This window comes from Calonectris borealis, chromosome 4 (assembly GCF_964195595.1).
Source record: "Calonectris borealis chromosome 4, bCalBor7.hap1.2, whole genome shotgun sequence".
Taxonomy (NCBI): domain Eukaryota; kingdom Metazoa; phylum Chordata; class Aves; order Procellariiformes; family Procellariidae; genus Calonectris; species Calonectris borealis.
Genome location: NC_134315.1, coordinates 82512296 through 82525199, shown reverse-complemented (window position 1 = coordinate 82525199; position 12904 = coordinate 82512296). Strand labels below are relative to the sequence as shown.

General features: G+C 44.9%; 1 protein-coding gene across 8 annotated transcripts in view; it reads right to left on the bottom strand.

The window, feature by feature from the left end:
• CDKL2 (cyclin dependent kinase like 2) overlaps positions 1-12904 on the bottom strand; it is a 25591-nt gene extending 12687 nt beyond the window's left edge. For 5 of the 8 annotated variants that reach the window (XR_012673638.1, XM_075150312.1, XM_075150310.1 and 2 more), the window contains exons 1-12: positions 12527-12904; positions 8016-8210; positions 6951-7129; positions 5939-6051; positions 5473-5612; positions 4374-4462; positions 3720-3846; positions 2558-2832; positions 1995-2085; positions 1115-1226; positions 887-993; positions 49-144 (exon numbers count right to left, since the gene is read on the bottom strand). Coding sequence is in view for 7 of the 8 variants with exons in the window: in XM_075150312.1 (XP_075006413.1) it covers positions 85-144; positions 887-993; positions 1115-1226; positions 1995-2085; positions 2558-2832; positions 3720-3846; positions 4374-4462; positions 5473-5612; positions 5939-6051; positions 6951-7129; positions 8016-8210; positions 12527-12694 (1656 nt within the window). In the remaining variant the exon portion in view is untranslated. The remainder of the gene's footprint in view (positions 1-48; positions 145-886; positions 994-1114; positions 1227-1994; positions 2086-2557; positions 2833-3719; positions 3847-4373; positions 4463-5472; positions 5613-5938; positions 6052-6950; positions 7130-8015; positions 8211-12526) is intronic. The other 3 variants (XM_075150315.1, XM_075150314.1, XM_075150313.1) reach the window with 3 other exon arrangements.

Here is a 12904-nt window from a genome sequence, read left to right as displayed (position 1 = left end):
CACAAATTAAAGCCACCAGAAGGCTACACTGCAGAAATTAAAGCCTACCTTTTACAGGCAGGTGTGATCTCCTTCTCCATAAGGCTAGTGCTCAACTCTGGGGAAACTGGCTTCTGACGCATCGGGCATCAAGGTCCCAGACAGCTGTAAATTGGGAAGGAAAAGATAAAAAAAAAAAAAAGAAAGGGTCAATTTCCAAGTGTAGTATAAATAGAAAGAACAATCAGAAACCGCCCTCTAGGGACATGTGCAATGCCGATGTGCAACTCAAAACAAATCTGTTCTTTGATCAAATCAGACTTCCGAAATGCTTCCCCTCCTGCCCCCAATACAGTCTGCCAAATCTCAACTGGAAGCGAGGTAGCCAAAGTGACTGCCTATGGAATTACTTAACTCCCACACAAGATCTCAATGGTACTGAGGAACTAATCTTTAAGAGTTGCAAGTTTTCCCCTTCTCTCCCTAAGCCTGGCTCCTGCGCTTTCTCCCTCCCTACTGCACTCAGCCCCTCAACATCTAACACAGCCAGAACAGTTCTCCTCAAAACATGTGTCCCTCCTGGTCTCTCTTCAACTCTGGTCAATCAGGCTTACTTCCACCTCGATCCAGCCAGCTGAAATAGCAACAATGCATGGTGTCAGTCTTAGCAGTGAGAATCTAGTATTTAGCTAACCTCAGAGAAACAAACAGAGCCCCTTGTTTCATCCGTGACCCTTCTCTTTTCCCCCAGCATAAGGCCTCAGGTCCTTTTATTTAGACAGTTAAGAAACCAAGGCAAGTTCTGCTTCTGTTAAGAGTCACATGGGAAATTTGTGGGTCACGCTGTTCAGCAAGTCCCGAACCAAACAAATACAGAGCAGCACAAACTATTTCATTGCTTTGTTACCTGCTGTGAGGACAGACTTGGGTTATGGAGGTCAATAGCAGCAAGGGAGGGGACACGGGACTCTGAAACTGTTTTGTTTTCCTTTTTCAGAAATCTGGGATGCCACGCTGCAAAACACAACCAATGCATACCATATTAAGGACGCAAGAGCTGACTGCTCTAATGCACACTGCTTCCTGCCACTTGTTTAGGATCCAGGTTTTATTTCGAGGACATCACAGCTCATACCTTCCACTCCTCTCAGTTCAGGCAGATGATTTAGTTCTGGCAAACGCACATCTGTCTTGGAGAATTCCCATTTTTTCCTATTTGCCTGAAGGATGTTTTTTTCATTAGTAACCTGTTATCAAGGGTACATTTTCAGCTCATGAAAATACAGAACAAACAAAGCTATTTTCAAGCTTAAAAAATGCATCAACACAGCAATGTTCCACTGTAGTTGGAACTTGTGGAAGAGTAAAAGAACAGACTCTAATGAGTGTGAAGGAAACCATTCTGCTCAAGTGTCATTTATACATTATAAACAACGGAACAGCCACAGCAAAAAAACCCCAATCATCTAAGATAGACTGCTTTCAGAGAGACAAAATACAACACTTGGAGAATGGCTCAAATTAGTTATCTGTAAAAAGGCAAACATTCCTGCTGGCATGGGAAGAATATTGCCTAGGTAGTGAATGCAGTAGAAAGCTTTCCATTTCACTTGTTTTCATTATCAATTTTTAACGTATTTATGACACGACTAAATAAGGCCCTAACCACATTAAATCCAAATCCTAAATTCTGCTTCAGTAGCGCAGCACATATGGTCTACTTATCCTGGCCAGGCAGGAAGCCATAGATACATTCCACATCTCACAGATATCCTGTGTTGGACTGCTCCTCTCATTTAAAATTGCCCTCTGACACAAAATACATTTCATATAATATAACTACTAGCAAAGGATAACAGACGACACACATGTAGGAAAAAAGGGGTAAAGAAAATAATATTTCTAGTTGGGAGTTATGATGAAGGCTGCAACAGATGAGATTCTTGACAATAAAACACGTACTTGACTTCAGAATTTATTTTTGCTTTGCCAAGGGGGAAAGACAGACAACTTACCGACGTCAAGCTCACACTGTAATGGCCCGCTGGAGAATGCTTCCGTTGCTTTAGAAATGGGTTCAAGTATTTTTTACTCTTTTCATCAACTCTGTAATCAAAAACGCCACAAACTTTGTATTAACTGGGGTAACACGGTGAATATAAAACCAGCACATGTAAGACACCCAGAAATACTGTCATTAAATGCTTAGAAGGAAGGCTCATGGGGAGAATATCCCTCGTGAGCGCAGTTAACAGAGAAATCTGGTCCAAAGGACAAGCCATGGGTCAAAAAAAGGCCAGTGTCACAGCCGCCGGCAAACTGTTGCTGCCCAATAGCGCTTTGCCAAATGCGGAAACGCAGAGACCCTGCGCCTGTGTGGACACGCACAGCCGCTCGAAGTGAAGTCGGGCTTTCTTATCCACGTACAACCCTCCACCAAAGCGCTATTCCTAGCCATGTCCTGTCCCAAACCCACACCTCGCGTTCCCACATCATCACCCTGCGCCTCTCTCCGGACATTACAGTTCCTCAGCACCAGGGACGATGGATACAAGCTCTTCTAGCTCTGCTCCCGTACCTGTAATTAAAGCTCCCAGGCACAGGCCCCATCCCAACCGTAGTGGGAGAAAGGTTCTGGTTGATAGGAGGGATAACTATGCCTGCATTCTTGGCATAGTCCAAGCTGCTGCTGGAATCTTTTAGGCTGGTTTGAGGGCTTATTTTAAATGGGTTGATCGCACTGTCGTAGAGGGAGCTCAGGTGGGAGGATCGGTCTGCTTTCTCTGCATCAGCTTTAGAACGCTTCGCCTTTAATAGCTTTGCATCTCTGCTCTTCAGGTCAATGCTGAAATCCTGTTTGGGAAGATAAGCATTGTCTTTCTCTTACAGTCATGTTTAAAAAGTCAAGCAGCGCATGTGGGGAAAGAAGTCAAAAGCTTAAACCTGCATGATTCTGCAAGGATCTGATGGAGATGGAATTGTTTTTAGAAGAAAACCTCTGTTTTCCATCAAATGGGAGGAGACTCGTCAGGATTCCAGCACCCTCTATAAATAAATCACCTTAGAATGGGATCGGAAATGATGGCGGAAGAACAGCCATATCCTGTGTCACTTCCAAAGAAATTAAATAAGAACCGAGTCCAATGTCACCTCAGAGTCACTCTGAAGCCTCTTCTCCTTAGTATCTAATTGCAAGCGAAATATGTAATTTTGGAGACAGGGCTTAAACACAGGTAAACAACAGCATACAAGCATGTTTTCGTGATTCAACACGAGTTACGCTTCCTAATCGATTCTCCCTTCAGCTCCCTATTTGCCAGTAACTGCATCACGATGTAGTTTACCTGCAAAGGACCGGCCAAATAGCCACTTGCAGACTGCCGAGCCAAGCACTAGAGCAACCTTGTGGCAGCCAAACAGCTAGAATCAAAGGCCCAGAACTCCTACACAACAGCCTGCAGGCTGTGTTGCACTGAGCATCAGAGCTATGGGGGCACAGGCCTAACGTACTGCCTTGAATCGAGCAACAAGGTCTTCAGCGCTGTTTAGACTCACAGTGGCCTCCAAAGTTGAGCTTCTCTGGCACATCACGCTTACCTAGTCTTTTCTGAAAAAATGAAATGGACAATTGTGCTTATATTTTTGCTATCAACTTAAAGTGCTGCACATACTTATACAGTGATTTTAAAACACTAAAAAAAAAAAAACAAACTAGGTTTGGAAAACAAAGACAGACCAACCTGGACACCAAGCATTTTTCTTTCTTCTAAAACATCATCTTTGTCCCTTTTGCTGATTTTTGATTTTTTCTGTAATTGATGGTCTCTGGCATCTTTCTGAATCTTTAATTTAAGCTCCTGAGCAAATCTACATTCCATACAAGAAGGAAGAGAAAAAAAAAAAGAAAAAAAAAAGGACTTCTGTTAATCTCAGTATCATCACCAGTTGGTGTTCAGCACAGGCTCCTATAGCCTTTTAAGTAACCAAACAAACCATGCCTTTTTAACTAACGAGAAGCAAGCCAAATATGATGTATCCATTAAAATAAATAAAATTTTACAAGCACACGCTGTTCAGATTACAGCAATAAAGGTGTTTGCATCCCAGTCTGGTGTGGATGCAGACAGCGAATACAGTGTAAGGCTATACTACCCAATACGGTGTGACACTGCGTGCGCACACTGATGAATTAATGTCATGAGAAGGTAATGAGGCAAACGTGCCGCTGCAACGCGTTCCCTTTCAACTGTTCTATTTCCAGGAAGGCTAAAACCAAACAAAACGCAAGACATTCAGCGGCTGTCAGCTCTGCAAACCCAGCGTGCAATTTCAAGCACAACTGCTTAACTTCCTTCTAAAGTTAGCCTGCTCTGAGCAAGAAATGAACCGTTTACCTTTCAGCAAATCCATCCTTGTTAAAGAAATCGCACTGCAAGAGCTCAGCACAGGATGGTCTTTTGTCTGGATCAATCTGCAAACACTTCTGTCAAATCAACATAAACATGAGAAGGCAAATACATTAGAAATGAAACAAAGGCTCTAGCATTTCCGAGTGAAGTCAAGAAAAAAAGCTGCAAAACTCCCCTTTCTAGGGCCTGCTATATTGAGATGTGCCCAAGAGACACCACTACCTGAAAAGTTTAATGTTTGCTGGCTGCTTCCATTCCAATCACTAATGCTCACAAAGACTCCGCTCTCGGTAAACCTCCCTCGTTTTCAGTTACATTTGTTTGGCTAAGGCTTTAGAACCTGTTTTGATCATTAGGCATTTCAAATACAGCCACGTTGGTTTTAAGTTGTTTTAGTTACCCAACATATCGGTGCTCCAGACTACTGTGTGAAAGCACAAAAACACTCCCAGGAAGGATTCTTCAGAGTCTATTACAAAGCTGTAGGCTTCCTATCTCCCGCATAGTAGACACATAGCTCTAAGAACAAGGGACACGTTTGGATGCCATCCCATCCAAGCCTACTTGCTTGCAGTGCTTCTATCAGCAAGTAGAGGGAGGGTTGGCAGAAAACACTATATCCACACAGCTCTGCTAGCAATTAAGAAGGAAGAGGCTACGTGTCATCTATCTACAAAGGTAGCAGATGAGGAGCAAATCTTGTTGGGAGACCTTTCAAAAGATAACTGATGCAGTGAGGTGTACGGGGGACACTTTCAATACACAAGCCTTTCTTCATCTTTCAAATCTCCTTGGAAAACTTCATCAGTGGAGCACTACATGCTACAAATCCTCCCTGGAGGATATGCAGTGACCATTTTGGCTCTGGAGATGACTGGCTTAGTCTCCCCTGTCACCCGGGACGGTAGCTGTCGTATCCTTGCAGTCCTCACTAAGCTACCAACCCAAGCAGTTGCTCATTGCACGGGTAGTTGAGAGGAAGCCAGTTTAACAGCCCCAGCCCTTTCTGTAGGCTGTATTCAGCTCCCCAAGGTGAAAGACAAGTAAACAGAGAAACATTCATAGTAGACGATCAGTTAGTTACCTTGGCTAAATCTAGCACTGCAGCAGAGAGCTTGGGATATCGTTTGTCCAGAGATTCGGCCTCCTTCACTTCAGGCAACCTCATGCCAGCAAAGAGGGGATTTTTATAGAATAACTCTTGGTGCCTTGGAATTAAATTACCTGGAATCACACAAACAAAGCAACCACATGGAAGAAATACAGAACAGTCCGGTGAAACATTTGAGAGGCTGAAATACTGGGTCAGCCCTACTGTAAGGGCTACAGTCTGGGTTGTTCTCTGGGTCGTTCCACCTGCGCACCGTGAATTAATGGCGTACTCACAAGCTCCTAGCTCCCCCTTTGTAAAAGGTGCTAAGAGTACACGCTCTCAGAAATAGTTCAGCACACACCACAGCCCTTCTCCCCACACTCTACTCCCCCCGTCAAAATTTATTTGACCCCTTCATTACTAAGGGGGCACCAGGAGCCCAACAGGCTGTTCTTACCCAGGCACTTGGTGATATGGTAGAGCTGGTCAATGTCTGAATCTCCAGGGAAGAGGGGCTCTCCCGTAAGCATTTCTGTTATCAGAGAGCCAATAGCCCACACGTCCACAGCCCTGGAAAAAAACCCAACACCCCAGCTCAGCATGGCTTCATTCGTCTCTTTGATCTAAAGGCTGAACCAGGCCAGTGCACAGCATGTCCTCAGCAGGTTACAAGCCCCGAGGGCAGCTTTGTCCCCCTAAACAGCAAGACAGCTGTTGTCCAAGCTTACAAGTGCTCTGATGAACAGCAAGCATTCCGCTCTTGAAGCAGGCAAATGCTAGCAGAAGCCTGACAGATGTAAAATCACGTTCCAAAACCCAATGCTTTAAAAATACTAATACAACGTAACACATTAGTAGAATCTTGCACTTTAGAAAGCACAAAGGTAAGCAGCTCCTCCTTCTGCAGGCATCCGCTCTTCAGGCACATTTACTGAAAATTAAGTTTAAGTGATACAGGGACATACATAAACCTGCACAACTGTAGTAATAGACCTGTGAATAACACAGTTTAAGTTCTGACCTGGTTTTGCAGCACTGGGGATCCCAGTAAGAAAAATGTCATTCATCCCACCTCCTCCCTCCTGAAATGTCCATATAGAATTGTTTGGAGGGACTTTTCTGTCTTCCCTCCGTGACTCTAACTGCACGGGAGGGAAGTCTAATCATAGCCTCCTCCAATACTAGCCTTGGCAACTGAAAAGCTCCTATAGACAACAGACCAGAAATGCTGAGGGCTCTCCTCGCCTTTTGAGCCAGGAAAGCCTAGCACTGGCAGTAGTTAGCTGCGGAGTGGGAGACAGAAGAGGAAGGCTTAAACCTTTACAAGTGAATAACCAGGGAATGCTGAACAGCATCCCTTTAACCCGCTTGCCAAGCAACAGTCCCCCGCCTCCCCAAAAAACAGAGCACCCCCCTCCATACTCCCCACAAGCCCACAACCCTTCTGCAGCCTCGCATGCCAGTCTTACTTGCCATACTTGATATCTCCCACCAGCAGCTCTGGAGCTCTGTACCATCGGGTTGCCACATAGTCTGTGTAAGCTTCCCCAGAAGCTGCTAAGGTACGGGCAAATCCAAAGTCACATAGTTTTACAACTCCCGACTGAGAGACTAGTATGTTCTCTGGCTTAATATCCCGATGTATTATCTGCACAAAGAAAAGCAAGTCAAGACAAATAAATTCCCCATTTCTACACAGTAAATTGACTGGCTCACCAAAAATCGCAGCCTTCTCACATCCAGGTAGAAAATTACATTTTTGCAAGCATGGGAAAACATACGGAGTCTGTAAAATATAGCTATAAGCACACGGTCAATGAACAAGTGCTGACCCAAGTGCACAGGTAAACACAGAACCTCTAACTTTTGCACACAGAAATGTTTATTTTATGTATCTCTCTGCATACGTTCTGCAGGTGTATTTACTATAGGTATTTTGAAAATCTGGCCTTGACCACAAGTTTAAAAGCTCTAAGTATTTCAATGGTCATGGGCATGTCCTGCAGTGAAATGTGAAAAGTATTTTAGGAATTCCTAAGAGAGAGAGTTTCCCAAACATAAAGATAAATAAATAAACACATGTGTGTTTATATATGTAGTTACACAACTAGGATTAAACTGGCAAACCTGTTAGAAATCAGTTGAGAACAAAAACGTAAAAATACTGAAGAGAAAAAGCAAGCTTACATATTTACACAGACACTATCAGAATCAAACTTTTGAAAGAGAGACTAGACTCTCTCTCTCTGCAAGATAAGCCAACCTAGAATCGGGTGCCACCAAGTATTGAATCCCCATGAACTTCTGGACCCTTCCTTTGAAACACTCTCACAAATCAATCGGAGACGGACTACTGGATTAGCTGACATCAAGCGCTGACATTTTATATGAAATTCAGTCTGGCCCTCCTGCCCTGCCTCTTTCTTTTCAGCCAAAGCTTTATTTCTCTAAGTTTTAATATATATCAAAAATACACGCTTCTCTATCTATTCATTCAAGGTTAACTGCAGAGCTGACTTATTGTGCATACTTACATTATGACTGTGACAAAACGCTATTCCTCTCATAATCTGAAATAAGTATTTCCGAACCCTGCTGTAGTCTAGTCCGTTTGGAAACGCCTCTAGGTCATCAAGCACCGTGTGATCCACAAATTCAAACACCAGATACCACCGTTTCTTCTTTTTACACACTTCCAGCAGGTTCACGAGATTCTCATGCCTGAGTTGCTGTGATAAAACAGGAAATATTTTGTGAGAGTTTGACAGCACATAATGGCTAAACTACCACCACATACTTTCAACTGCAACCCAGCCGGTGCGCTGCCCTGGAACGCTCTTCTTGTCATGGCACTCACATTCATTTATTCTTAAAATCAGCTCATTGATATTTTAGAATAGGTTTTATTTTGCCAATTTTATTTTTTTTTTTTAACATTATCTGGAGGATTTCCACCATCTCATATATGCAGACACCGTTTTTGAAATCTAAAAGTAAATAAAACAGTGACTAAGGACATTTCTTCTTAATGGGGATGCTTAAAATACACTGTTTTGTTGTTGGAATATCTCATGCGTTCTGCTTCTCACAATACTCTCCTCACATACACGGTGACACTAGCTCGTGCCCTGATCTTGACAGCTTTAGAGCAAGTTTATGTTCCACATGAGAGAAACCTTGAGAAAGTCAAAAAGAACTCGAGAGGAGCATGTGGTTAACACGTGAGAGACGGAAGACACCTAACAGCATCTCCCACAAAGACTTGCCATGGCAAAGGAAAATCCAGAGGTCCCCGAGCTAGCAGGAAAGACAAAGCAGGACGGTTTGTACTGGAAAGTTCAGCATGCTGCCAAGTATGTCTCCCACCACTGAAGACGAAGAACAGGGCATTTAACAGAACAGGGCATCGTTCTGCGAGACGAAGAACAGGGCATTTAACCATGACTGGTGAGCTGCAGAGACTCCTTGCTAGTTCCCTGGTTTTGCTTACAAACAGCTGAAGCAGCAATAAACACAGCTCCTTCTCATAACATTGGGCTGTACTCAAACTCCTTAGGAGATATTCTCATCAAGGTGACCAACTAACACTGTGCTACCCTGCCTGCTCCCTCAGGGCAGGGCACAAGGAGCCACGCTAGCTACCCCTTCCAGACAGGATTCAAAGGATTGCTGAAGACAGCTCTCAATGTTTTAAGAAAACTTTTTGCCTCTCTGAACAACCCAAAGCTGATTCATCTCTTTTCTCCCACTTTTCCAGGAAATTTTACTCTTCTCTGTCGTTCCTTTTTAAAAATCTCTTACATCCCCATTTAAAAGAAAAACAAAAGCAGCCGCAATACCTCTCTATTCTACCTAGCTGCCAGTTCATCACCAACTACTCAGTGTCTGTATCTTAATTTTCTCTAATAAGGAAGATAAAAGACTTCTCTTTTAAGCTCCTACCATACCCAAAGCATTTCTGTTGGCACTGCCAGCTCATACGCATTTACAATAACTAACATGTGCCAGAAGACAAGCACATTGAACGGATAAAAGGAAAGTTCAGCATTCTTACCTGTAATAGTGTTAACAATTAAACAGGTTCTATTAAACGGTGTCTAGTGGATTCAGAGTGAAAATTGACCAGCCAAGGATTTGAAGAGACTTTTTTTTTTTCCCAATATTAAGCAGAGGGGAAAGCTAAAGATAGTTTAGAGAAAAAAACTGCAATTTAAATGAAAAGAAGAAAAAAGCAGCTGTATTTTCTAGTTATTTTGTCATCACATTCTGAGCAGACAAGAACACACCTCCAATTCGTTACACATTTGTAACACTGGTTTATCACACACCACTTTAACAAAACAGACCACGCTACAGTGCGCAGTTATTTATTAGCTTGGAGCCTAGCAGGAAATATCATCGGAGCCTGCCTGAAGGCAGCACATAGCCCAGGGATCGCCACCAAGGAAGATGCAAAAGGACTGCAGAGCACAGGGACTCGTAGGGGAAATGCTCTGTGAGTCCAGAGGGAGTGCCAGCCAACCTGCACCTGGGTCTGTCAAAGACCCAGATTTCTTAGGTGGTCTGAAAAGTGAGGATTTTAAAAAAGATGATCAATTAGGAAAAAACCTCTTTTCTGAAGAATAATTTCTTCCCAGCAAAGGAGACCTGAAGATGTTTTGCTGTTTTCAGCCATGATTAAATTTCTGCCCAAACTCCAGAACAGGAGAAAAGAAAAAAAAAAAAAGTTAGGTTCACAGGGAGCATGCAAGTGAAGAAACTACAAAGAGATTAAATCTCTAGGTATTTATTTTCCCTGTGAGAGGCCACACTTATTGAGTTACATACGGAAATATTCCCCTTGCTAAGTTCCCATTTACCCAGGAAAACAAGTTAATTCCCAACACACCTGGGAGGTGGTACGTGCTTTGACTCGGTAACTAAGCGAGCCTGGCCAACAGATCAGGTACGATCCGGACTCACACAGCTCTGCTTAAAAGTAGTTTGAGGGGACAATGCTTGGAGCTGCTGGCTGCATCTCAAGCTCCAGCACGTGCATTTCCATTAACTATAAGGGCCTGTATCTCTTGCAGTGATGGCAGAGTTGACTTTTTTTCCTTCACAGCACAGGGACTATAGTCTGGCAGACTTGCGAAGAGACACTCGTGGCAGACGAGGACAGGAGACAGGCTTGCACGTATTCCCACCTCCAGAACACCCCGCATCAGAGGAAAAGCCTAGATGCACTCCAACTGTAATAAGACTTTCCTTCATTTCTTCACCAGACCCATCACCCGTGTCCCAACGCTTAAAATGACCACGTGTGCCCACGCACAGGGACAAGCACTCTTCTGTGAATACCTCCTGTGGGACAAGGGAAGAAGGGAAATGCTGCACCTACTGCTGGAGGTTACGGTGGCAAATACAGAGGCTGAAGGTGGTCAAAAGAGCAAGCAGAACAACGGATGTATGTCCTGGCACGGACTGCCAGCCTGCATCCTTGGCATGCTAGTCACGAAGGAACGCAGCAAAAAACACTGGCAGTGAAAGAGTTTAGGAACTTGCAAAAGCTTCTGTAGGAAGAACAAAGCCAAGGGAGGAAGCAGAAAGACCATATGACAAAACACTGAAGAGCACACACACAAAACCCTGTTTATCTAAAGCTCCTGGGTATTTTCCCAGACAGAGTATCTACAGCCCATGAAGAGAAGTACCTTTAATAAACCAACCCACACAATGAAGCTACACCACATAATACTGCTGATAAAAAGCCAACAGGCTGAAGTACGACTGGACATTTAGGCGAGTATAAAGCATCCAGAATTGATACCAGGCAAATCATGCACTCAAACAGCAAAGGACATTATGCCAGCTGGCTTCAGCCTAGGGGCTAGCCATTGATTGATAAGGTTCAGGGAATTCGATACCTGTCCTCCTCCAGCCTCTCGCTGGCAGTACAAGCCTGCCAGGAAAGTCACATTAATAAAATAAAATAAATTAAAACTTTCCTAGAAGCATTTTTCCATATCGGGGAACACAGGTACCCAGTCTGCTTAGGCCCACTGTCACACATTCAGGTCACCATTCACCTGCAGGTTTTAGAAGCTCAGCATTTCTTTCGCTTTCAGCAAATTCACAGCAGCAAGGTACGCAGATTTGGTACACAACACAGGGGGACACAGTTACCACCCGGAGGCAATGGAGACCTTGTCACTCCTTTCCTCGGAAGGGCACATAAACAGACTTCTAATCAAGTCTAGTTTAGTCAGGCAAATCCAGCACAGCACCCAGCCAAAGGGAAAAGCAGGTCCGCAAGGTTACAACTCAAAAGCTAAATGAATCTGGCCACGGTTTGGCTGCTCATGGAAATACAAACAGGGCCCAACCAAGTCTCTTTTGGTTTGGACTTTGTTAAGTTATACTTTGCAAATCGTGGTCAGAAGCAACTGTGTTTCCCTTTCAAAACTGACCCAATGGCTTAAATTTACAGCTATCCTATAACTTCACTGGCTACACACCCCTTCTTAAAGGACTATTAAGGAGTCTCAAGAGGCAGCTTCCTCCCAAAAACCCATCAACTCCCGACAGGTAGATCTCACCCACACCCATCAGTTCTAAACAATTAGCACCTTTACTGCAAGAAAAACGCACACCGCAGACATGAAGTATTCCGCCTGAAGGAGACATTTGCCTTCACGAAGGTACGTAAACACCTGAGTAGGATTCAGAACACGCCGTGAAGAGGCACCTGGAGCACGGCGGAGGCTGGACCCGCACACCGCCGCTCGCCCTCCCCAGGGAACACCCATGCTGAGCTGCACGGCTCTCCTTGCCTGCAGCAGGGCAGGTTGCTGGAATAATAACTACAGGAGCTTCAAATAGTAAGGTCACGCTCTGTATGAACCACCTCGGTGCAGCGGCTCACGACTGCGACATAAACATCTCCCAGCTGAACGAGGAGCCTCGAATTTAAAGGCAGAGCCATCAAAAAAACACCGGTTTGGTCCAACTTTTCTGGAAAACGCAGGCCCGCTCCCCTCAGCTGCCCTCGCAGCTCCCTGCCTACCTTCAGCAGCTTGATTTCCCTCACGGCGATCTTCCTCACCACCGCGTCGTCCTCGCTTTCCAGGAACTTCTTGACGGCGACGATCTGGCCGTTCTCCTTGTTTCTGCACTTGGTCACCATCCCGTAGCTGCCTTCCCCCACGAGGCCCAGCACCTGGTACTTCTCCATGGCCGCAGCTTTCCCCCTGCGGGAGGCCGGGGAGGGGGGAAGCTCCGCTAGGGCCGCGGTCGGGGTGGGCTGAAGGCACCGGGGCCTCACGCCCCGCCGATGGACGGCGGCGCGCGCGGGCCCCCCCTCCACACACCGTCACCAGGGCAACGGCCCGCCGTAAGGCGCAGCCGCCGCGCGCGCCCCACCTGTCGCGATAGCCGCACCGCA